The 26,507-nt window shown below is 44.6% G+C and overlaps 1 protein-coding gene across 2 annotated transcripts; it reads left to right on the top strand.

Moving 5' to 3' along the window:
• Positions 1-13,196: 13,196 nt before the first annotated feature.
• LOC143173480 (medium-chain specific acyl-CoA dehydrogenase, mitochondrial-like) lies at positions 13,197-24,977 on the top strand. Of its 2 annotated transcripts, XM_076363763.1 has the most exons (12): positions 13,197-13,303; positions 15,030-15,126; positions 15,975-16,072; positions 16,181-16,250; positions 18,616-18,716; positions 18,803-18,883; positions 19,670-19,800; positions 21,018-21,126; positions 21,996-22,136; positions 22,213-22,308; positions 23,003-23,251; positions 24,804-24,977. In XM_076363763.1, exons 1-12 carry the CDS (start codon positions 13,280-13,282, stop codon positions 24,873-24,875), a joined length of 1,269 nt encoding a protein of 422 aa, XP_076219878.1. In that variant the 5' UTR covers positions 13,197-13,279; the 3' UTR covers positions 24,876-24,977. The 2 variants fall into 2 exon arrangements, with proteins under 2 accessions (XP_076219878.1, XP_076219877.1); XM_076363762.1 differs by having other exon boundaries at positions 15,975-16,250.
• Positions 24,978-26,507: the final 1,530 nt, after the last annotated feature.

The raw sequence follows: 26,507 nt of genomic DNA, 5'->3' as shown, positions 1-26,507 counted from the left end.
CTATCACTTCTCTAGTTCTGCTGGCCACATAATTTCTGATACAAGCCATGATGCTATTGGCCTTCTTGGCCACCTGGGCACATTGCCGACTCATATTCAGCCGGCTGTCAACCAACACCCCAAGGTCCTTTTCCGACAGGCAGCTTTCCAGCCACTCTTCCCCAAGCCTGTAGCATTGCATAGAGTTGTTGTGACCCAAGTGCAGGACCCGGCACTGAGCCTTGTTGAACCTCATACAATTGGCCTTGGCCCATCAATAGAAGCCTTTCTTGTTACCCTTCACATCCCTTGCCAGATTCAGCTCCAGTTGGGCTTTGGCTTTTGATCCCTGCAGACTCGGATAGTATCTCTGTATTCTTCCCAAGCCACTTTCCCGTGCTTCCACCTCCTGTATGCATCCTTTTCACGTTTGAGTTTTATCAGGTCTCCTTGTTCATCCATTTAAGCCTCCTGCCACCTTCGTGTTTCTTCCTGCTTATCAGGATTGGCAGTTGCTGAGCTTGGAAGAGGTAAAGAAAAGTTTTTTCTTACGTTTGCAAAGTCCCAAAGTGCAAAGTCCAGCACCTGGGGAGGTATATCCCCATGCAACAGTACATGCTGGTGGCAGGCCGTTCAGAAAGCAGCATTTGAAGCCTCCTGTGAGGCTGCAGGCTGGGATGGGGGAAGTCAGGATTGTGTCTCAGCTGGGGACTGGTCCTGGCACAGGGCTGCACTGCAGAGTGCTGCCCCTCCAGTGTCTCTGTGACCATGGGTGGGTCAACAGAGAGGAGCAAATCCTTCCTCCTGTGCTGCCTCTGCCATCCAGTGCAACACTCCTGTGTGTGTCACATCTGTCCTCGACTGCAGCAGCAGGAGCAGGGAAGAAGCCAGGCAAGTGCCCTCCCTTGGGTGAGGTGCCCCGGGTTCCAATGGCAGGTGGTGGCGGGGACACGGGATGAAAAAGAGTGGCTCCTGGGCTTGGAGTGCCCGCAAACCCTCACCCAGGCACAGGGCCTCCCCCTCACCCCTCTGCCCGCCAGCATCCCTGGGGTGGGGTGAAGGATGGCTTCCCCTCTCCTGGGGGCTGGGGGTGTGGGCTGGCTGAGGGACCCTCCCCTTCCCACAGCACCGGGACTGTTTCCATGCCCGTGTTGTACCCCAGAACACCTCCACCCAAGGGTTCTGCAGCACAGCAGGCAAGCACACTCGTCTGATAACCAAAAGCTTGGTGGTTCAGCCCGCCGGCAGGGGGCTGGGCTCTGGGCAGCGCGGCCAGGGGGATTTGTGCTGGCTGATGGTCTGGATTTGTCCCAGCTGAGCACCTGCCTGGCAGAGGGGCTGAGGGAACCAAAGCTGGACCACACTGACCGTGATCTCCTGGAGTGCGACAGTGGTTGAGGGGGTAGACTGCTCATCTCTTCTGCTCTGCGCATGTGGGCACCAGCACCATCCTCACCAATGACTCTCCTCTTTCTGCCTCAAAAACAACTGAGAGGGAGTATTTTGGAGCAGTCTTCCATGCACTGTTTCTGCAGATAAGCATCTTCAAGCCCATTCTCAAAGCTGGCAAGCCAATAATCGTGCTTGGATGGACATGCCTGTCCTCTCCTTCCTCCTCGCACTTGCACTCGGTGACAGCAAAAGCCAAACTTCTCCAGTGGTGCCTCCCTGGGGGGTCAGCCACGGGACGGCAGGTCTGCTGGAGGCTGGGACGTGCATGTGGCTGTGGGACTTGGACCAGTCTGTGCACGTGCCTTGGCCTGATGGTTTCACTGCAGAGGGAGAGAGGGATGTCCCGGGTCACCGTCCTGGTCAAGCTCCTGGTGGGAGAGCCATGTTCACCTGCAGGAGGATCCAGAGGAGGACCTGAGGAGCTGCTTGCAGCTGCATGAACAGAACGTTTTCCCACTGTGCAGGGACAGGGGGCTGCAAGGGGCTGTGGCTGGGATGTACAGTGCAGGCTGGTGGGTGGTTAGGTTATGGGTTTGAGGATGGTTGAAGTGCTTGTGCTGTGAGCCCTCAGTCCAGTGCGGAGGGGACGGAGAACACAGAAGTAAAATCTGGGTGTGATGTGAAGGAACGGCAAAGGAAGGTAAATTTGGAAAGGAAAAAATGACTGCCAGTCTCTGAGTTGGGGCTGTTCTGAAGTCACGATGTCATAGCCCGTAGCTGTTCCCGCTAGACCCCGGGGAGTCACTGCTGACACCTCTATGCCACCTTGGCCCTTTCAGTGGGAAGGAGCTGACGCAGAGGGCTGCTGGCTGCAGGTCTGTCCACGCTGTTTCACTCCTTGCTGATACCCAGAGAAAAGCATGTATGTATTTGTTGTGGTTTAACCTCAGCCGGCAATTAAGCACCATGCAGCTGCTCGCTCACTCCCCCCCCAAGTGGGATGGGGGAGAGAACTGGAAGGGTAAAAGTGAGAAAACTCGTGGGTTGAGATAAAGGCAGTTTAATAGGTAAAGCAAAAGCCGTGCACACAAGCAAAGCAAAACAAGGAATTCATTCACTACTTCCCATCAGCAGGCAGGTGTTCAGCCATCTCCAGGATAGCAGGGCTCCATCACGCGTAACGTATTTGGGAAGACAAACGCCATCACTCCAAACGTCCCCCCCTTCCTTCTTCTTCCTCCAGCTTCCTCCAGGAAGGGCTCCGGAGCGGAGGATCGTGCCGGGGGACCCTTCCTGAAGCAGCAAAACCCGCGAAAAGCAAAAGCAAAAGCGCAGGGAGCGAGAGGGTGCCCCAGCCCCCCCATTCCCTGAGCCGGAGGACGGAGTTCCTGACGAGCGGCAGCTCTGACTCAGTGTGGGTGGGGACAAGAGGGGCGGCAGCAGTTTAAAACCCAGTGTACCCGCCATTTCAGCGAAGCCACCGAGGTGAAGGGCTCCGGAGTGGAGGATTGCGCTGGGGGACCCTTCCTGAAGCGGCATAACCGCGGCAAAACCCGCGAAAAGCAAAAGCGCAGGGAGTGAGAGGGTGCCCCAGCCCCGCCCCCCCCTCCCCTGAGCCGGAGGAGGGAGTTCCTGACCAGCGGCAGCTCTGACTCAGCGTGGGCGGGGACAAGAGGGGCGGCAGCCAAACCCCCTCACTTAGAAGAGCAGCCCCCAGGGAGCGTGAGCGACCCGGAGTGTGGTGAACAGGGCGGGCAAACAGGACATGGCACGTCAGAAGGGCGTGGCGCGGCAGTTTGCGCGGCAGTTCGCACAGGCAGGGCGTGCAGGGAAGGCGAGCGGGCAAGGTGCAGCCCCCCTCCTGGCTCTAGAGGCCAACGCAATTGATAATCGTCGGCTTCCCAGAAGAAGACCAGCTATGGTTTCCACTCGGCCGAAAGCCGTCGCCAGAAGGAATGTGGCAACCCAGACGGAGCCCACACGCAAGCTGTCCAGATCTCTGGCTGCAGGGAGTGCCTGAGCCTGTCAGCTGTACCAGAGGGCAGCAGAGACACCACCTGTGTGCGGTGTGACCAGGTGGATGATCTGCTCGGCCTGGTGGCAGAGCTGAAGGAGGAAGTGGAAAGGTTGAGGAGTATCCAGGAGTGTAAGAGGGAGATAGATTGGTGGAGTCACACCCTACCGTCCCTGAGGCAAAGGCAGCAGATGGAGGCTCCGCGAGAAGCAGAGGATCCCCTGCCTTCTTGCCACCAGGTAGAAAGAGGGGACCTAAGCGACGGGGGGGAATGGAAACAGGTCCCTGCTCGGGGTGCCAGGCGAACCCCCGCCCGGCCTCCCTCACCTTCCCGGTTGCCTTTACACAACAGATATGGGGCCCTGGAACTTGAGGGCCAGGCAAACGAGGATGTAGACGAAGGTCCATCCAGGGGGTCGCCTAGGGTGAGGCAGTCAGCCCCACGCATTATGACTGCCGCTGCTAAGAAAAAAAGGAGGGTAATTGTCATAGGCGATTCCCTTCTGAGGGGAACAGAGGGCCCGATATGCTGACCGGACCCGTCCCACAGGGAAGTCTGCTGCCTCCCTGGGGCCCGGGTCAGAGACATTACTAGGAAGCTCCCTGGTTTGGTACGGTCTTCCGATTACTACCCGCTGCTGGTTATACAGGCTGGCAGCGATGAAGTTGCAGAGAGAAGTCCTGCAGTGATCAAAAGGGACTTCAGGGCACTGGGGCGACTGGTTGAAGGATCGGGAGCACAGGTAGTGTTTTCCTCTATCCCTACACTGGCAGGGAAGGATACTGAAAGGAACAGGAAAACACACCTGATCAACACGTGGCTCAGGGGCTGGTGCCATCGGCGGAATTTTGGCTTTTTTGATCACGGGGAGGTTTACACGGCACCGGGCCTGCTGGCGGCAGATGGAGTCCAGCTGTCTCACAGGGGGAAAAGGATCATGGCTCATGAATTGGCAGGGCTCATTGAGAGGGCTTTAAACTAGGTTCGAAGGGGGAAGGGGATAAAACCAGGCTCACTAGAGATGAGCCTAGGGGTGGCGTGCTGATGCCGGGGGCAAAATCGATAGCCCAGCTCAAGTGCATCTACACCAATGCACGCAGCGTGGGTGGCAAACAGGAGGAGCTGGAAGCCATTGTGCAGTGTGAGAGATATGACTTAGTCGCCATCACAGAAACATGGTGGGGTGACTCTCATGACTGGAGTGCTGCAATGGATGGCTATAGACTCTTCAGAAGGGACAGGCGAGGAAGGAGAGGTGGTGGGGTGGCCCTGTATGTTAGGGAGTGTTTCGATAGTCTAGAGCTCAACGATTGTGATGATGATACGGTCGAGTGTTTATGGGTAAGGATGAGGGGGAAGGCCAACAAGGCAGATATCCTGCTGGGAGTCTGTTATACACCACCCAACCAGGATGAAGGGGCGAATGAAGCGTTCTACAAGCGGCTGGCAGAAGTCTCACAATCGCTAGCCCTTGTTCTTGTGGGGGACTTCAACTTCCCGGACGTCTGCTGGAAATACAACACGGCAGAGAGGAAGCAGTCTAGGAGGTTCCTGGAGTGTGTGGAAGACAACTTCCTGACGCAGCTGGTAAGTGGGCCTACCAGGGGAGGTGCCTCGCTCGACCTGCTGTTTACAAACAGAGAAGGACTGGTGGGAGATGTGGTGGTCGGAGGCCGTCTTGGGCTTAGTGACCATGAAATGGTAGAATTCTCAATTCTTGGTGGAGTAGGGAGGGGGGCCAGCAAAACTGCAACCATGGACTTCCAGAGAGCGGACTTTGGCCTGTTCAGGACACTGGTTGAGAGAGTCCCTTGGGAGACAGTCCTGAAGGGCAAAGGGGTCCAGGAAGGCTGGACGATCTTCAAGAAGGAAGTCTTAAAGGCGCAGGAGCAGGCTGTCCCTGTACGCCGTAAGAAGAATGGGCGGGGAAGACGACCGGCCTGGCTGAACGGGGAGCTCTTGCTGGGACTCAGGAAAAAAAGGAGAGTTTACCACTTGTGGAAGAAGGGGCAGGCAACTCAAGAAGAGTACAGGGATCTCATTCGGTCATGCAGAGAAGAAATGAGAAAGGCAAAAGCCCAGCTAGAATGCAATCTGGCTGCTGTTGTTAAAGACAACAAAAAAAGTTTTTACAAATATATTAATGACAAGAAGAGAGCCAAGGAGAATCTCCATCCCTTATTGGATGCGGGGGAGAACATTGTCACCGAGGATGAGGAAAAGGCTGAGGTACTCAATGCCTTCTTTGCCTCAGTCTTTAACAGGCAGACCGGTTATCCTCAGGGTACTCGGCCCCCTGAGCTGGAAGACAGGGACGGCGAGCAGGATGAACCCCCCATAATCCAAGAGGAAGCAGTCAATGACCTGCTAGGCCACCTGGATGCTCACAAGTCTATGGGGCTGGATGGGATCCACCCGAGAGTGCTGAGGGAGCTGGCGGAGGTGCTCGCCAAGCCGCTCTCCATCATTTATCAGCAGTCCTGGTTAACAGGGGAGGTCCCGGACGACTGGAGGCTTGCCAATGTGATGCCCATCTACAAGAAGGGCCGGAAGGAGTATCCGGGGAACTACAGGCCTGTCAGCCTGACCTCGGTGCTGGGGAAGATTATGGAGCAGTTCATCTTGAGGGCGCTCACAAGGCATGAGCGGGACAACCAGGGGATCAGGCCTAGCCAGCACGGATTCATGAGAGGCAGGTCCTGCTTGACCAACCTGATCTCCTTCTATGACCAGGTGACCTGCCTAGTGGACGAGGCAAAGGCTGTGGATGTGATCTACCTGGACTTCAGTAAGGCCTTTGACACCATCTCCCACAGCATTCTCCTAGAGAAGCTGGCAGCTCATGGCTTAGACAGGTGGACTCTGCGCTGGGTCAAAAAATGGCTGGACGGCTGGGCCCAGAGAGTTGTGGTGAATGGAGTTCAATCCAGTTGGCGGCCGGTCACGAGTGGTGTTCCCCAGGGCTCAGTACTGGGGCCGGTCTTGTTTAATATCTTTATCGATGATCTGGATGAGGGGATTGAGTGCACCCTCAGTAAGTTTGCAGATGACACCAAGTTGGGCGGGAGCGTTGATCTGCTTGAGGGTAGGAAGGCTCTGCAGAGGGACCTGGACAGGCTGGATCGATGGGCCGAGGCCAATTGTATGAGGTTCAACAAGGCCAAGTGCCGGGTCCTGCACTTCGGCCACAACAACCCCATGCAGCGCTACAGGCTTGGGGAAGAGTGGCTGGAAAGCTGCCTGTCGGAAAAGGACCTGGGGGTGTTGGTCGACAGCCGGCTGAACATGAGCCGGCAGTGTGCCCAGGCGGCCAAGAAGGCCAATGGCATCCTGGCCTGTATCAGAAACAGTGTGGCCAGCAGGAGTAGGGAAGTGATCGTCCCCCTGTACTCGGCACTGGTGAGGCCACACCTCGAATACTGTGTTCAGTTTTGGGCCCCTCACTACAAGAAGGACATTGAGGTGCTGGAGCGTGTCCAGAGAAGGGCAACGAGGCTGGTGAGGGGTCTGGAGAACAAGTCTTATGAGGAGCGGCTGAGGGAACTGGGGTTGTTTAGCCTGCAGAAAAGGAGGCTGAGGGGAGACCTCATCGCTCTCTACAACCACCTGAAAGGAGGTTGTAGTGAGGTGGGTGTCAGTCTCTTCTCCCAAGTAACTAGCGATAGGACGAGAGGAAATGGCCTCAAGTTGCGCCAGGGGAGGTTTAGATTGGATGTAAGGAAGAATTTCTTTACTGAAAGAGTGGTGAAACATTGGAACAGGCTGCCCAGGGAAGTGTTTGAGTCCCTATCCCTGGAGGTATTTAAAAGACATGTAGATGAGGCACTTAGGGACATGGTTTAGTGGACATGGTGGTGTTGGGTTGCTGGTTGGACTCGATGATCTTAGAGGTCTTTTCCAACCTCAATGATTCTATGATTCTATGATTCTATATGCTGAGCATGACATCATATGGTATGGAATATCCCTTTGGCCAGTTTGGGTCAGCTGTCCTGGCTGTGCCCCCTCCCAGCTTCTTGTGTACCTCCAAGCCGCCTCAGTCGGTAGAGCATGGGAAACTAAGAAGTCCTTGACTAGTGTAAGCATTACCTAGCAACAACTAAAACATCAGTGTGCTATCAACATTGTTCTCATCCTAAATTCAAAACACAGCACTGTACCAGCTACTAGGAAGGAAATTAACTCTATCCCTGCCGAAACCAGGACAGTATTTCATCCAACATTGCAGTGGGGAGCAAAGGGGTCAAGAAACTCTGCTCAGGAAAGCAGGTGACTAAGCAAGGCTGGTGGTGTGGAGGAGATGATCCTCCCCTGAGGGAGCTGGGTCCAGGCACCCAGGCAGAGTTAAAGGAGTTGTGCAAGCGGGACAGCAGAGTGGGATGTCAAGGGATGTCAGGAGCTGCCACTGCCTCCAGCAAATCCGGCCCAGGAACTCCCTGGGGACCCGGGCTCTCTCCCCAGGATGAGGGACAGAGCTGCTGCTTTCCCCTTTGCAGGTTCAACCAGCAGCAAAGCTGAGCACGTGTCCCAGAGACACACACACAGACACACGCACAGGACACATACACAGATGGTCACACAGCCTGCCACAGCCAAGACACTGCCACCAGCAGCACCCACGCGTAGGATCCCCATCACACACCAGCACCCACAGCCATGTCCCCTCCTCCTCCAGGGCTGGCACAGAGAGACAGTCACTCGTGCAAGCACACACACACGCTTGGGGTTCATAAGCACAAACACGCTCATGGGTCCCCTAAGCACCATCATGGCCTCTCTGCTGCCCAGGACCCCTGCCCAGACCCCGGCTCTCTGACCTACCCCACGGGTCCCCGACTTGCTGGCTGGTCCAGCTCGGTGCTTGCTGCAAACACGCAGCACTTGCACACCCATCCCACGGGCACCCCACACTGGCGGGTCCCCCAGGTACCAGCACAGACCCCTGCCCACCTGATACCCCAGCCCGGACCTGAAGGCCCCCTGCTCCCAGCTGGTCCAGCCTGGTTTGCTGGTGAATACCCACGCACACCCCACGCACACCTGGGTTGGGGGGATACAGACCCTCACCCCCTCAGCAGCCAGCACCAGGCACATGGGCTGTGGCCCGCGGTCCCACTCCAGCCGCCAGCGTGGAGCCCCTCACTCACCTCACTCATGCCAGTCCCCCCCAGTAGCTGGTTTTGGGGACACAGACTGTTCTGCCGTAGTGGCTGCAGATTAAAGACTCCCACTTGCTCCAGTAGCTGCATTGGGACCCCACTCACTCCAGTAGCTGACACTACAGCCCAGGGGCACCCACACCCTGGTCTGACCCCAGTACCTGGCACCAGTTTTCACTCTCTGACACAGATCTCACCAGTAGCTGGCACTTAGTCCTTGCAGAACACATGCACATGGGATAGAAAGTGAGATTACACAGAGAGACAGTTACAACAACATTTTAAGAGACAGGTGAAAAAAGATGTAATAAGAAGATATAAGAAAGGACAGACTGTGGTGATCAGGGGCAGGGCTCGCCCAAGGAGGGGACTGACTGCCCCGTTTCGTGCAGAGCTGGTCCCTTTTGCAGCCCTTTCTGTCTCTCCCTCCTTTGCTCCCCCCCTCTTTCCCCAGCTCCCTTCCCCCTCCACTCCTTCACCAGTTTGCACAATCCCACCGACCCCCTCCTACATCCCCAACGCTCCAGTTTGCATCCTGATCAGCATACTTCAATATGATGACTAGAAGTGATTTAGTGCTAAAATGTCCTGGATGTTTCCTTTACACATAGTGCTCTTACCACACTTTATTTCTTTTAACAATTAACTCGTTTATATTTCACACAAGTTAAAGCCACGGTTGTCTAAGTAAGTACTTGTTCCTCAAAGTAGCTAGTCCTGAAAAACCCTAAACCAAATTTCATCATACTTTGAAATAAGTTAGGACAGGTGACCTTTATTCTAAGGCATGATGCAGAAACTATCTTGAGCTTTGCACTGACCTTCTTTGTCTTCAGAAAGACATACAAGCCAAAATTATTACCAGATGCAACTGAATCGTTTTTCTTTGTTCTCAAGCTCTGTATATCTGTCCCTTCTTTTTCTTTATAGTTCATGTTAGATAGTTATAGAAATGTAACTCAGTACCTTTTTATGACATTAAAAAAAAATATTTGATGTGTTTACATACAGTAGTCAAATTAAAAGCCTCCAAGACTTTGAGCAGATATGGCTTTATAATTAAAAAAAAGATTGAAAATTTGAAATTAAGTAATGTTTGTGATACCCAGGAATCAAACAAACTAAAAATGTACCTGAAAATATTTTAATTGAATTTCAAAATGTTCTTTCACAGCAGTAGCTTCAGTAACTTTCACTACATCAATCCCTGCATAACATTGAAGCTGCCTTCCATTTCTAAAATAATGGTTCATTAGCAAATGCTAGAATACAGTTTGTTCCTAATAATTAAAAAAACCCCAAACAGTAAAACATTTATAACTACTACTAAAAAAATAACACTTCAGCCTAGATTAGAATTGCTAACTTTAAGGAATGAAATATATTTTCTGATGTAATATTCTTATTGTGTTTACTTGCTAATTTATACATTTCAGCAACAAGCATCAGGAATTCTGGTGGTTAGTATAAAAGAGAGGATTCTAGTCTAACAATGCAAGGGACTGCACAGTTTATAATTTACACTGCAGTAAAAGTAAAAAGAGGAATAATAAGTAAGGAGTATTAGAGTTATTACAAAAGAGTTTGAGAAGATAAAAAGGAAAAAGAGATGCCATGTTTCCTTCTTCTGTAAGAAGGGCTAAAAATGCTAGATGCACCTAACAAACTTCAATTGTCATTTCTTAGGTAAACAACTTTGAAACTCAAGGTTCAAGTGGTTTAGGCTTTGACAGACAACCTTGCTATTGTTCATGTCACTCTTCTCCTGAATACTTAGCAGTGTTGGGGATTTTTTATTTCACTTCTTGAGGTGAATTAAACACGTGTTTGTGCTTAAATATATATATAAAAAAATAAAATAATGAGCAATGCATGGGGCGGAGTCCTACCGCCATAAGCGGTTCTACAAGGAGTCTGCACAGATGGGGCAGTAGCTGTTTCCTTATACGGACTGGGACCAGCGCCCACCCTGTGAGCATCAGCATGGGGCATCTCAGCCCGGCCTGGGGTCCATCCCCAGCCCAGCTCTGCTGTCCAGAGGTGGCCCCTGAGCTCGCTCACATTCCAGATGGCTGCAAGACCAGGCTGCTTCTTATCTCATCGCCAAGGGAAACTTCACCCTGGCATTCCTGCTTCCAGCCAGTCTAATGCCTTCTGCAGCTGGACCTTCTCACCCTCCATACCAGGTCATTCCTCGGTTGTAAATTACAGGAGCTTGTTACTTACTGAAGGGTTATGGATCCTAAGCTTGAAGGCACCTAGAAATAATGTCTCAATTCTGATCCCTGTTGTATCTAAATCCCTTCCAGCAACTAGTAAAGATCCTTAGTGTATGGCATCCTTACAGGGGTTCGTTCAGGCACCTGACTCAGTCAGCTGCAGTTGTTTGTTACCCAGGAGAGTGTATATTACCTGTGCCATTACCTTTCCATATGGACACTGAACCCACCTACCTGCCTCTAGGATTGTGTTGTGCGTGTGATCCTAGTTAGTGTACTCACAGTAAAAGCCAATTTGCTCATCAAAAAAACCCAAAACTGTTAAAACCTTTATTAGCAAAATGGGATTAATATGTTTCTCTATATCACAGGGCTGTTGTGATGATAAATCAAGTGAGGAATACTGAGATACGAGGTATGCAGAAACCATACAAATAAGAGATAACTAATACATGAGTAGAAATTGGGCTGCTCAGGAATTTCACACCGTAGTCAGAAATATGACCTATGGAGCAGAACCCTATATAAAGTGGCGCACAGAACGCAGGCTTGAGAGCTAATATTTAAAAGCCCCAAAGCCACACAGTCCCACGTACTTCAGACTCGATTTAAAACTGGAAGAACATGCAAAAATCTTCATGAAATATTTGAATAACAAAGTTACAAATTACCTTTTACTCAACTACCCTTAAAGTACAGGGAGAAAAAATCCACTGATATTGGAGTGAAAAATCAGCAGTCACTACAGTCAGTAAACACCTGGAGTCATGCCAGTACAAAGCCTATGCGAGACTACAATTGTTACCATAAATCGGCAGATGATGAACTCTCTAAGACTCAATTTGGAGTTTTAGAAAGCAGGCATTCTTTATTACAGCCGGGTGCAAGGTGGAATTCCACAAATCAAGCACACCTATGGCTAGATCACCGTTACATTTATACACAAAAATTATAAGGTAGTACACTCCCAGTTACAATGATTGGTTAGTGATTTACATATAATTATAATATCGGTTATGTCATTCTCTTCTGTTACTATGCTTGCGCAGGGGAAGGGTCTTCACCTGGGCAAGGGTCTTCTTGACCTGTGGGTGTGTTTTTTAGTATTATAATGAAGGCAGTTCACTTCAGGACACCTTAAAAGTAGGTTTTGTTGCCAAGTTGGCCAGCTAGATATCTACCTTGCCAGGTTGTCAAATAACTCATCCCATATACAGTAGAACCTAGGGGCTCTGGAGAGTCCAGAGAATAGGGAACAGGGACTTCAAGCAACACAGCCTCAAATAATAAGCAACACAGCAACCTATACATAATGCTACCATAGAGGCTAACTTATTGGAATCAAAATGTTCTTATAGTTGATTATTTCACAACCTAAAGATTCAGTAAAACTTAAGATGAAGTTCAACACAATCAGCTTCTTTTTAATCTGCTGATATGTGTGCCAAAAAATAACTCTTACATAGCTAGCTACCTACAAAATGTTTCTGCTGCATTAAGTACAAAATTAATAGTCATAGCTGTCAGCAACAAACCAAGCAATCAAGAATCAAACACACCAAGGCAATAATAGTGCTAAAAATATTTGGCACACCTTACTTTGAAGTGTTATGCAAAATAAAACGCTACCCAAAATCCAGCTTTCAGAAAACAGCTTTATATTTCAGTAATGCTGTTAAAAATTTCATACCAAAAAAAGGTTGTTCATAGAGAAATCAAAGTAGCTATTTCTCTTGAAAGTGTTATTTTAATAAAGGCTGAAGTAACACTGCTTTAACCCACTGATGGAATAATATTCAAAAAAGTGTATTTCACAGCACTGCAGATAATTTGCAAGATTGATGCTTTTGCTTTAGCATACAGCCAGAAACAAGAGCATTCACAAGAGCATTTTACAACACTGTCCACCCTGTACACATCACTATGGTACCTCAAATTCAGAATGGCATTAAAGCTCAGGTTTGTACTAAAAATGAATTTTAAAAGCCTAGCTAAGCCAGTCGATTTTGTTCTTTTGTGGTAACGAGCCCAGACATTACCAGAACGAGACCAGCTCCAGGCACACACCGTGCAAGGAAATTAACATTATTTCATGCGGAGAAGGGAAAAACCCTGACGGGCAAAAACGGGACAAAGCCGGGCCCGCGCCCCGGTCCCCCTTCCCGGTACACCCCCAAAACCGGGTTTATGATCCCCTGGCGGGGGGAATACAGGAGACCGAGTGGAGGGACTTTCCCGCTGACAGGGAGAAGACGTGCGCGGCTGGAAGCAGCCCCGGAGAGCTGCCAGGCGAAAAGCTGCGGAGCCCGCAGTAAATGAAGGGCATAAACGCCCCTTCGGCTGCGGGGGGCCGACAGCCGCCGCCGGGCCTGGCCTTTGCGGGGGAGAGACCACCCGGGCCGGGGCGGGTAGGCCCGGGCCCCGCAGGCCCACCCCCGCGGCTGCCCGCCCCGACCTGACCCGCCCGGCCAAGCGCTGCCGGGAGCCTCTGCCGACGCCGGGCGCCCTCATCAAGATGTCCGCCCTCAGAGCCAGCCGGGTGAGCGGCTGGGACGGGCCCTGGCGGCCGGGGTGGGGACGGGGCGGAACGGGGAGCGCGGGAGGGCGAAGGGCTGCCGCCCGCCGTAAGTGCCGGCTTGAGGGCGGGGGAGCCGTGCCGCAGCCGCAGGCGTCAGGGCCCGGGCGGGCGCTGCCAGCCCCGACCCCGGGGGCTCTGGGCCCGGCATCGGGCCGGCCGCCAGGCCTGAAGGCAGCCCCCCCCCGGCGCCCTGCTTCCCCTCACGGCCTCGTTGTTGCCTTTCCTGATGCATACCTGGCTGCGCTGCCGGTGGCATTTTTAAATACGTGGTCTATAAAAGTTGTTTTCTGAAGTACTAACCCTGCTGTTAGGAATTAAGAATATTCTTTCTATAAGAAGAAGTTATCGAACCACTGATAATCTCCCAACTTCCCACTAGACAGTACGAAGGGTTCACAGCTCAGGCAGTACCGTGTTTACACCGGCCCTTTTCCTGCTCTCCCTGTTTCCAGAGTCGCTCCTGAATTAGGGGAAAGGTGAAGGGTGCTAGGTCAGGGTGGCCTGGCAGCCATGTCCCTCAGGCAGCAGCAATGTCCCCCGTCGGGATGCGGCCACCTGCCCAAAGCGTCGCTGTGACAGCAGCAGGCAGAGGAGGCGGCTCCACCTGACGGCAGCCAGTCCCTCGCAGATCAGAAGTGACGCTTTGGGCACAGGTGGTTGGAGTTCAGCCCCACCAACAATTGCGCCACTGTCGTGGCGACATTTCCAAAGGTGGCAGAGCTGGTGTAATCCTCCAAGGGAGGTGCGTGAGGAGTTGGGTTTGAGCATGGCTACCGGTTACTTGTCACTGGAGCCACCGACTCAGACAATAGGGAGGTTGACAGAGCAGGCAGGTGGTCGCCCAAATCCTTACATGTTGTGAACCACGGTCCTTTGTCACTTCTTTGTGTCACCTCCAGGTATGAACCCCCCCTGTCCAATTCGTATTTCCATTTGTTGGGGGGAGTGTAGGATTTTTTCAGAGTAAACTTCGGTGTTGACCTTGCATACCACTCTGGTATATGAAAGCCATGATCGGCTTAAGTTCTCTAGCATAAATTTGACAGCTTCTTTCATCTAGGGTATCATCTTTAGCATTATTTTGAACTCAGGACTTTTTCTAGTTTAGACAAAACTTTTTGGTGGCAAAGCTATATACAACTGATCATCCTTAAAAAAAAAAAAAGTGATTACAATTACCTGGCTTTTTTTCAACCTCATCTTCTTCTTGTCTGTTTCCAGATAAAATAAAGTATAAAACATTTGGGAGGATCGAGGTCTTTCTAGATGTTTGTTGGTATTGTTTGATTGTTTTGTTTATCTATATAATGGTGGTAGCAGTTGGGGAAGAAGGTAAAACTTACATAAGAACTCAATACACCATTTTGCAATGGCTGTGACTTGTGAAAACTCCAAATAAGCAATATATTGCCTACTGGAAAATACAATCTGAACTATTAATACACTCACTTAACACTTCAGTATTCAGCACTTCTATGCCTAGCAGTGGTCTTCCTGCATTTCTTCACCTTTTAACTTCATAGATGTTTTCAGTATTCCCTGAAAATATTTTTTTTACTGTGTTGATACCTATTCTTGCCTGTGTTCTTCATGCTTTGTTGTGCACTTGTGCTGCAGTCAGGCCAGTAGCTTTATGAGACTTGAGCTGCAAAGATCTTACACCTCATGTTCTTTTTTTCTTTTGCAGATGCTCCGAACCATTGCAGGGCATGGATGGAGATCACATTCTAGTAAACCTGCTCAAAACATACATATAAGCAAACCTGGAGCTGGCTTTAGCTTTGGTAAGTATTGCAGCTTTTGAAAGAAATAAAACAGTTAAGGACAAATTGCAGAGTTAGGGAAAAAAAACAGAACAACTGTATTGCATTTCAGTATGAATTTACAATTAAGGTATTTATTCTTAGTAGATTTCTATTCTTTTTTTAAAAAGTATTCAAAAACCAAAATTACTTTCTTCTCCAGCTAGGAAAGCCAGGTATGTGTGTGATATTTATGAGATTTTCTTCTTTTTTTTGACTAATGTCTGTCTTGAGCTTTTTTATTGCCAAAGTTGCCCTAGCTTTGAATAATTATCTCACACTGGCTTTTAAAATGTTAAAATAACTGTATGTAGTCTTAGTCGAACTTGGTTATGAAGGAATGTTATAAAGAAATTAATCCTCATCTTGGCATATTATATACGTAAAGCATATAAGCAAATTTAGTGGGTATATAAGTATATAAGCAAATTTAGTGGGTCAGCAGCTAGATGTTTGAAACTGAGTAGCCAGAATTGTCAAATAAGGAACATTTATCTGCCTCCATCTCCTCCTTCATTTAATTAGCACAGCATGCTTCTTGTTTCTTTTGGTAATGCATTTTATGTTACATGTACTTCCTACTCTATTTTCAATATTTTACGGATAATTTTGTGCATTGTGGGCATTCATTAGAGATCAGTGGAGGTTTTCTCTAGAGAGAAAGAGGGAGTTGAGCTTCTTTGGTTTCTGGAGAGGCTCAGGAAGGTAGGTGCTGGCGGTTTGAATTGTCCTGGAAGGAACTGAGACTTGTTTTTTCTTTTCTCATAGTCTGACAACTGGCAAAATTAAAGAGAGCTGTGACTTTATTTTTTACTTTCTTTTTTTAATAGAACTTACTGATGAACAGAAAGAGTTTCAAGCTACTGCTCGTAAGTTTGCCGTGGAGGAAATTATTCCTGTTGCTGCACAATATGACAAAAGTGGAGAGGTAAATTACCGTGCAGTAGGGGAAAAAACAGATTTTTATCTTAACCTGCATAAAATTAAAAATGTTAACTGTGATGAATCAGAAGGTGATTTTCCCTGTTTATTTCAGTATCCTCTTCCGCTCATAAAACGAGCTTGGGAACTTGGTCTTATAAATTCACACATACCAGAAAGCTGTGGTAAGTAAACATTCTTTTTAATCTGTAAAATAAAACAAAGAAAAGGACTTAGAGGAGATTTATATGTGTAATTATGGATTCTGTATAAAATGAACAGTTGCATACTTGAATACTCTAAATTTAATCAGTAGGCAGGTTGACACATACAAGTGTTACTAGGGGTGGATGCAATCAGGCAACAGATTGGACAGATCACGATTTAGTAATTTATGACCAGATTTTCTACCATGATTACAACTGCCTAATGTTACCCTGGTACACCGTGTCAGCTGATGAGGCAGAGAAATTAGAATAGGCATATTTTGATCTAGTCTCTGACACAGGCTGGAGCAATTTAAGAGTTTATTCCAGAAGGACGGTCTTCCAGTTTAGATGATGTGCAGTACAGCAGTGCTTTGGCAGTGCTTAGGTATATGACTAACCATGGCAAAATTGTTAAATTTTAGATTTTCTTTTTTGCATTTATATTACCTGAAAAAGAAGTTGGGGAAGTGTCCACAGCAGACCCTACTTTTTTTGAAGACTCATGAGAGGGTGTATCTTGTATCAAAAATGTAATTAACAAGGTTAAGGAACAAAGAGGCAAAAGGAGCAATTGTGAGGATAACATTTAGTCAGTCACAAATTCTAGGGAAACTCAGAAATAGCTGGACTATTGCAATGTGTAATCACTTGGTTATTAAATTAAAACTTACAAGTGACAAATTGGACACCATTCCTTTACAAGGTCTCCAAGGGAGAGCTGGGAAAATACATACCAGTAAGCCTGATATACCATGTAAATTAAGAGCAAGGAAGATGAAGCAGAGATAGAGTGGACACACATAAACATGATATGCTAGAGAAGGGTTTTTGTAAAAGGAAGTCATGGCACAAAAAATAACTGGAGTTCTCTGAAGTAGCTAATAAGTGTGTGAACAAGGGATGCCTGGTTGGTATAAAATGCTCGAACTTCCAAAATGAATCTGAAAAATCATCAGGTTTCATAGTGGAAAAATCAGCAGTGCAGTCTTGCTGGCACTTGCGCTATTTGGGATACCTATAAATAATCTGGAAAAGGAGGTCAATAGTGAGTTCATAGAGTTTACTGATAATACTAAGTTATTCAGTATAGAAAAGATGAAGCTGGTGCGAAGAGCTGTAGGAGAAGGTCGTGAAACTGGGTGACTGTTAAAATGGCAGATGACATTCAAAATAGGAAAAATGATGCACACAAGAAAGGAAAGAAGCAATCTAAACTTCCCAGATAAAATGGTGTCATCTGAACAAGTTACTACCTCTGGAAAAAAAAGAGATTTTGGGGGTTATAATATATAGTTTTGTGAAGATGTCAGCATAATGCCCACAAGTGGTCAAAACCATAAATTTAAGGTCAGAAATTAAGAAGGGAATGAAGAAAAAAGCAGAAGCCATAATTATGCTGCTTCTCAAATCCAAAGAGGCACTTGCCTCTTTAATTCATTATGCAGTCTGATCCTTCCACCTCAGAAGGAGGAGGTTCCTAAAAAGATGACAAAGATGATAAAAGATACAGAACAGCTTCTGTATGAGAAATGCCTAAAATGCCAGTGTCACGGAGCATGTGAAAAGGGATTGATAGCTCATTGTCCCCTTCAGCACAACTAGAAGGCATCAAATGAAGTCAGCAGACAGCAGGTTCAGAATAAATGAAAGGAGATGGTTCTACACTCAGTGTGTAGTTAATTTGTGAAACTCATTGCCCCTGGATGATATTGATGCTAAAATTGTACATAGGTTCAAAAAGAGACTGGGTAAATTCAGAGAAGAAATGTCTGTCAAGGACTAGCTAACAAAGATACCAAAGATACGTTTGGCTGAGGAAGTCACCTGAAGGCTGGGGAAAATATTTTGAGGGAGTATTGCTGTATTTTAGTTACTGTGTGTATATATATAGTATATTGTTACTGTATTTTTATGCACTTCCCAAAGTGTTGGCTTCTGTCAGAAACAGGTTACTAGGTTGGTTTTCTGACTGATACGGTTTTTTTTCATTCCTAAGTGCTGTGGTAGCTCAGGAGCCCTTGTGGCCCTTTCTCTGCTTCCTAAGAACTCTTAAGAAATTCTCAGATGTAAAGTAGTCGAAAGATTCTAGTGGTACATTCTTGCCATTTTGTGCAGCTTGTCCCACCTCAAGCACACAACACCCTGGAACTGCAAGGTGTCGTTTTTAAGTCATCTGTTACTAATCTGACAAAACTTTAGTTAAAAACCTTGCATGGAAATGTCTAATGAAACACAGTGCACAATCAAATGTACGTGGGGAATACGTTTTTGATAATTAATTTTTGTAAATCACTAGTATGTTTCAATTTAAACTCATTTTAGTCAAATATTTCAAATTTAGGTGGTCTTGGCCTTGGCAGTTTTGAAGCATGCCTTATTACAGAAGAGTTAGCTTACGGATGTACAGGGGTTCAAACTGCCATTGAGGCAAACTCCCTAGGGGTAAGTTCTGTCTTTTCTTACCTCCTTTAAACTAGAGTCTGTGCCCTTTAAAAAGATGGATTAATCATCTAAATGTTTTCTTTCAGCAAATGCCAATAATCATTGCAGGAAATGAGCAGCAGCAGAAAAAATACTTAGGAAGAATGACAGAGGAACCAATGATGTGTGTAAGTATAACTTAGGAATGCTGTAGACTGTTCCTAAATCGTATTAATCAGGTTGGTTTGTTTAAAACACTGATATCTACTCACAACTTAGCCTGTTTTGGTTTGTAAATAAACAGTGGCATTTACTGAAAGTCAAGGAATATTGAATTAGATGCATTCAATAAGTAAATAGAAGATATTACCTGGAAAACCATCCTAAGTCACTTACTGAAAATGAATACCTTTTAATTCACCTTCAAGAGAAGGTGTAGGAGTTTAAGAAAAATGCAAGGTTTATATGAGCATGAACTCAACTCAGGTGGGCATTAAACTGCATTTATGAATCTTAAATATTATCTACTTGTTACATAGAAAGAAGTAAAGATGCATGTGCAATGCGTTAAAATCTGAACAACTAAGCCTCATAAAATGAAGAGCACGGTAACCATAGAATGTTACTCTCTGCTCTTACTTTCAGATTTTAAAGGTCCTCAGCTTTCATATCGGAGTTTGTGAAGCATAAGGAAGTGATGACTTAGTAAAAGTTACAGAATGGTTCTGTTTATCATTAAAGTAAAAGACAATTTTAAGTATTATTATGGATTTATAAGGAAAGTTAACCCTACACATTTGGATTCTTGCTCAGACAGTTGTTGGGGTTTTTTTGATGTAATATTTTGGGGTTTTCCATGCAGTTCACTTAAAACTTTTACAGATCAGTTTGGTGCACATAATTCTGCAATAATTTGTGGTTCCTTAAAAACAGAACTTTCATTCCTCAAGATTTTGCATTTCATTTTCTTTCAGGCTTACTGTGTAACAGAGCCTGGAGCAGGCTCTGATGTGGCTGGTATAAAAACAAAGGCTGAGAAGAAAGGAGATGAATATGTTATTAATGGTCAGAAGATGTGGATCACAAATGGTGGGAAAGCAAACTGGTGTGTTGACTTTTGACTCATGTTACATTTTCTGTTACTGTGTTCTAAACGGAGGTGTCCCCCCCTCCAAGTTAGATACTAGTGTTTCTTTAAAGATGTTACAAATCTGAACGTTTATTATGGTTCACCATACTGCACTTCAATCTGTGCCTAATTTAACAGGACAAGGTATAAGAAAGCAGTCTCAGTGCTGTGCAATGCCTAGAAAGGAAACTGAGCGATGACATGACAACTCCATTCAAGAATGCCTCTCAAATTTTGCTGCTGTCAAACAAAATTAATTCTGCTTTCTCTTCAGGGAAGGGCAGCAACAGTAAGAGTCAACTTGCAAAGTACTCAAGAGGCTTAAATTACAAGTGATCTTGCTTTGTGGGTGTGGTGACCGAGATCAGTTGCTTCAGATTCTACTGGAAACATCTCTCACTTTTAGTGAAGACAGAAAAGCTCTAGGATTGTGGTGTTACATTTTATATTCTTAAGGGAAGCAATTTTCCAAGTGTCAAAGAATCCAGATTTTGCTGTGGTGTCTATGGAACATGCTTTACAATATAGAACTCTTTCATCATGTCTCGCATAAGATCATGCTCATCCCCAACACATAAATTCTTTTTAATTCAAGAGGAAAAACTTTATACATTTATGTATAAAGTTGAATTTTCTCATTATTTATTTCCTTGTTCAAGGCAGAACTGTCAAAGAGAATCTACTGGCTATCTTTTGTTGTTACTGAACACCATAAATGTGATTTACAACTGTTTAATTTCTAACAAAAAACTTACCTACAACTTACGCTTTGAAGAATAAAATGAAGATATTTGAAATCAAGAGGATAACATAACATTTTGCATCGAATACTGTATTTCCTAAGCAATAATTTTAATGTATGTGCTGTGAATAGGTTTCTTTTGTACTATTCATGAAGCTGATTGTAATATTAAGACTCACAATACATGGAAAAGGTGGAGAACCTTTGCATGTTGATCTGAAGTAATTTTATTAAATCTTGACTTTTGCGGTAAGAGATGCACTGACACTCCTCTCCCTCACTCCCTCTCAGTTTATTTTTGGAAGGGACAAGAAAAAAGGGTTGTTAACTTATTGATAGATCTATTATATGGTACAAACACACATAAAAACATTCAACATGTTAGCTAAAAAAGTATCTGGTTATTAATTGTGAGGATAAACTGACTCCCCTCGTCTTTGTTTTACACTAGGTATTTTTTGCTAGCTCGTACCAATCCAGATCCAAAAGCTCCTGCAAGCAAAGCCTTTACTGGATTCATTGTGGAAGCAAATAGCCCTGGAATCCAAATTGGAAGAAAGGTGAACACCGTATCTCTTATTTGACAAGCCAGGAATTATTATTCGCTTCTAAACCAATACTGCAACAAATTGCCATTAAAGAAAAAAGACTGTTAAGCAACTGAACATTTTCATGTGCTCATGTACAATCCTTTTGTTTTCACAGCATACAGCAACTATTCATAAGACATACTTAATAATTATAATTTTATTAATTCAGATAAGGAATTATTTGGAATAGTCTAAAGACTTTGCACAGCTGCAAAAGAATCTCTGAGAACCATTTAATTGACAAGTGCCAATTAAGGTGAAGTAGCATGCCTTGAAAGTGTAAGAAGCAAGGTGGACAACTTTAACCATAAACACACAGTGTGCTTTAATTTTAGCTACTCCTGCTCAAGGAATAGGCCTCGGAGACATTGGTGCTAGCTCTCTTTTTTGGGGGGGGAAACAAAGAAAGTACTATTTTTAGTAGCAGGCAAAATTGAACATTGAACATTAGGAAAGGAATCGGAAAACTTGAAAATCTCATTCATTTATTTGTTTGTAGTACAGCTGTATTTTACTTCTGCTTGCATTTTAGGATCTTTACCTTTTCCTCTCCCATCTTGAAGGATGTAATTGAACTAGAAACAGACAAATGAGTGATTACAGCTACAGAATTAATTTCACATACAGAGAAAGTAAACTGCCCAGCTTTGACAAATTAAGGGCATGCTGGTCTGTAAATGCAAAACTAGTATTTGTTGTGTATATGGTGATTTTTAGATAAAACTGAAGTGTTTGGGGGGGGAAGCTTTGTTTATGCTTTGAGTAAACTGAAGAATGAAAATGTGTTGTACCTTGGAAGAATCCAATTTAGTTGCACCTCTCTAAATTTCCCTTTTCAGGAAATGAATATGGGTCAGCGCTGCTCTGATACAAGAGGTATTGTCTTTGAAGATGTGAGAGTTCCCAAAGAAAATGTATTAATAGCTGAGGGAGCTGGCTTTAAAATCGCAATGGGAGCTTTTGATAAGACCAGACCACCCGTAAGTATCAGAAATAAGTTACTTAAAACATATAATAGGAATTTCTGATTTTCATTCTGTGCTATATTTAATTCAGGTAGCAGCTGGTGCTGTTGGGTTAGCAAAAAGAGCACTCGATGAAGCTACTAAATATGCTTTGGAGAGAAAAACCTTTGGGAAACCAATCGCTGAAGTAAGTTAAATATATAAAAATCAATATCAAAAAGCTATGTTTTCATACCAGATGCACTACTAGTTAATTTTCAATGTTGTTCCTTGATATTTAGGACGTGATTTATTATATCTCTACCATTGCTTGGGTTTTCAAGTATATAGGTCAGCACTATCTAAGTAAATCTAGCTATGCAGTAACTCCTGGGATTCATCAATAACTTATTGATGGTAATAGTAAAATCACAAAGAAAACTCCGCCCAAAACCCTGAAACTCATGTACTGTCAGGACATACTTAAGTCCTTCAATTCTAATGAACAGGGATTTTCAGGGAAGGAGAAAACCTCCCTGAGGTACGTGAAACAAGACTCTCAGTATTAATACTAATAGAATACATTGCCAATCACACTGCTTACCATGCTTAAAGAAACATCAATAAACGTCAAACTAAATACAGATCTCATAAAAAGTAAAGCACAGCTTCATAATTCAATACTTAATCCCCGTGACTTAGTAGATTTCAGAGTTAAAAACTTAAAGTCTAATTCAACATACAGTTATGAAAGCCTGATCCAAATTCTGTAGAACTCCTCAAGTACAATTTCCTGAGTGTGTTGCATTCACAAATTAAGAAATTAAGACGACTATATTCTTCTTGGATGTCACAAAATTTTAAGCAGGCAATGTTAACCTAGTTTATTTCATCATTTGTAGCACCAAGCAGTGTCTTTCATGCTTGCTGAAATGGCAATGAAAGTGGAACTGGCTAGGATGGCTTACCAAAGAGCTGCGTGGGAAGTCGATGCCGGTCGCAGAAATACCTACTATGCTTCCATTGCAAAGGCGTTCGCTGGTGATGTTGCAAACCAAGTAGCTACAGATGCAGTGCAGATTTTTGGAGGAAATGGATTTAATACTGAATATCCTGTAGAAAAACTAATGAGAGATGCTAAAATCTACCAGGTGAGTAGAAGAGAGAATGTGATCTTTATAGTAATGCATATATTTTATATAAAATAAACTAATGGCTACTTATTTGAAATCATGATGTACACATATAAAAAAAGTTTTGAGGATGAGAGCAATAATCCTTCCATTTAAAGAAAGGGCATTCAAATCAGACAAATTTTTGCACACAAAACTCTTTGTATTAGATCAACAACTTAACCTACACAAGAGAAATAAATTTAGTGGTGTTTTGTTTTTTCTGATGTGGTAACTCTTTGAAATTCTTGGACTCCTCATTTTGAAGCTTTTGAACTTTTAGAAAAAAACACTGTAGAAAACACTGATCAAAATACCAATGCCTGCTTTGGCATTGGTAGATGGTTTATGTATAATACTGTTCTCTTCATCACTTCTTGCTGTGCTCTAAACCTTCTGTCTGAAACTTTGGTATCATAAGCTGGGCAGATTACTTGAGTTGAGATATCAACAGCACTGAGTATCATGGATTAATTAGCTTGCATATGTTGTATTAACAGAAGTGTGGCACAACCAGCAGTGATTAGCCTTTTTTTAAAAAAAAAAACAACAAAACATACTCCTATTTACTCGTTTAGCCTGTAGTCACCCATAATCCCCAGATCTTTTTCTGCAGTATTATCACCAAGAAATTATTCCATGTCATAATTCTTCTCTGTGCTACAGTTCTTTATTCAGCAAGAATGATTTAATTCTGTTCAGGAAAACCAGTAATCTTTATCTTTTCATCTCTTTCTGACATTAATAATGACTAGATAAAACACATCAAAATAGATGATATCAAGATATGCATGTGGACCATGATCTGTGATGTTAGTTATAACAGTTGTCATTCTTAAGATTCTAGGTAGTTGAAATTTCTCTTACAGCTGACTTAAAAATGAAAAGTATTCTCACTAGCCAAGAATTTTATTATCTCTGGCTTTGCTGCCAGCAAGCCAAATAGAACAGAGGGAAGATGCAGAATGTTTCTAGAGGAAAAAGCAAGAGTACAGGGTTAAAAAAAAAAGAGAGAAAGAAAGAGAGAAAGAGAGAAAGAGAGAAAGAGAGAAAGAAAGAAAGAAAGAAAGAGTGTGTTGAAGGCAATAAATGGATGAAAGGGAACACGTGCTATGGTCTTGAAAGGCTAGTCAAAGAAAATACAACACTTTCAGCACAGGTGACCTCCTCCCCTCCACCCACCGTTTCAAAACCTACTTTGTAAAACCTAAATTATGTATTTCCTTCCCCAGATAAGACATTTTCCCCATCCTTCTTCACTCACTATGTCTGTTAATTTCATGAGAACCTTACTGAGTTTTGATGAGAGCATCTGAGGGAACAAGACTGTCTCTCAGTATCTTATATGTGGTTTATTGCATTTAGCCCATTGTAGTTACCCAAGTCGCACTGGAATTTTTTCAGTTTTCTCTGTCTTTCTGCACATCCTAATCCACACTGGATTAGTGCTATGAAGGTTTACAAGCGTAGAAAGATCTGTTAAAATATTTTTTAAATGATCAGCTAACATTATTTTAATTCTTCTTTTCAGATTTATGAGGGAACTGCTCAGATTCAAAGGATGATCATAGCTCGTGAACATGTTGGCAAATACAAGGCTTAAAGAAATGTATCAGGCAATCTGGTGCTGCTGTAGTGTTCTGTGTTCTCATGGAAGAGGATGTTAGTGCATTTCTCAATACAATTAGAAAGGTGTGGGAAAACCCCTTTGCCTTCAAAATCTTTGTACTGCGTACACGATTAAGCACTACTTCTGTACTCCCCATCCATTCTTTTACTTCGTTCCTCCTGACTAACAAACTTGGTGTTTTCTAAACATTTCTGAATTCCAAAGTGATTGGTTGTCATCTTTCCCCACTCACTCTCTTTCACTCAGATCTTTGGCTTTTGGTGGGAGAAGAGGTAAATACTTCCCTGTAGAATTTACATGATCAAAAAAGTGAACAAAATTCAGATTCTTTTAATTATGTTTTTTTTGTCTGTGAAGGCATTCAGCATGTAACAAGGAATTGGATTTTAGGTGTTTCTCTATTGTTTATAATGACACAGATTTGCTCCCACTGTTTTAGCACTGGAGTTCAGGTGGATATCAAATTAATAAATCTCAGAGCAATTTAAAAAATTGCTTCCTCAGGTATACCATGTTGCAGCACATGGTCTCTAGGTCACCACTTACTAAAATAAATATGACAACACTGTGGTTTTGTGGTCTTTAGAAACTTGCATCTTTTAAAAAAATTGAAAGTGAATACATATTGACTTCTGGACCTTTCAGAAACATACATTCTCATAAATTACAACACAGATAGATGTTACTTTTCTCAAATGGTGGCTGGATTGCTACTTGCAGATTATCTATATTTTACACGTGTCCATGAGTCAGTATGAACAAAAACTAGTTTTTGTTTTCAAAAGATAGAGCATAATAGGACTTCTTTTCTGTGACTTAACCATCTTATTCACCTGAGTCCAGCAGACAGAAATTGTCATTCAATGCGTTTATCTCTGTGCCTCAAAGAAACCTCTAACATTTATGAAGAAAATGCTTGTTTTCTTGTGCCTTAAGCAAGACTTCTTCTTTATGGATGAATGTTAAGTACGGTTCTTGTGGAATACAGGTATATGTTTTTATCATAGTGGGAAAAAAGAAGCATGATCATTCAATTTTATACATGTTTTCATTTTAACTGATGCCATGTGAAAGAAGTAGGAAACTGCCTTATTTTCAGTTATAACAATGCTGTTCTAAACTTGGATATTACTCCAAAAGCCCAAATACGATAAGGGGCAAGAAATGAGAACCTCACAACACAATGTTTTTTCACTGTAAAATTAGATGTTCAAAATGTTATTTCTGACAGGCATTGCTGCATTCTAATAAAAAACTATTTATAAGCAGAGAGGTGTGGTTGCTTTTATTCACTTTGCTTGTCACATCATTTAAATTGTAATTCAGGTAACTTGTCCAGTGCCTGAAGTACATTGCAGCTGTACTGCAGGTCTCACTACGCTACAGCCCCCAGCAGCTGAACAGCCCTTCCAGCTCAGCCCTACCAAGGCCTGCGTTGCTGTTGTCTGCACGTGTGCCTTAAGGATTTAGATAGTATCCAGCAGTAACAGAATATCAGCTTCAGGGAGCGTGGCCTCTTTCACTACTGCACTTCCTGAGCAAGTAAATGTTCCATTAGGATGATTCAAGTGAAAATGTGTAGCTTTTCCTTAAGAATGACTTAAC

This window comes from Aptenodytes patagonicus, unplaced genomic scaffold (genome assembly GCF_965638725.1).
Source record: "Aptenodytes patagonicus unplaced genomic scaffold, bAptPat1.pri.cur scaffold_88, whole genome shotgun sequence".
NCBI lineage: Eukaryota > Metazoa > Chordata > Aves > Sphenisciformes > Spheniscidae > Aptenodytes > Aptenodytes patagonicus.
The sequence above is the reverse complement of the archived record's forward strand: the minus strand, read 5'-3'. Positions and strand labels throughout refer to the sequence as shown.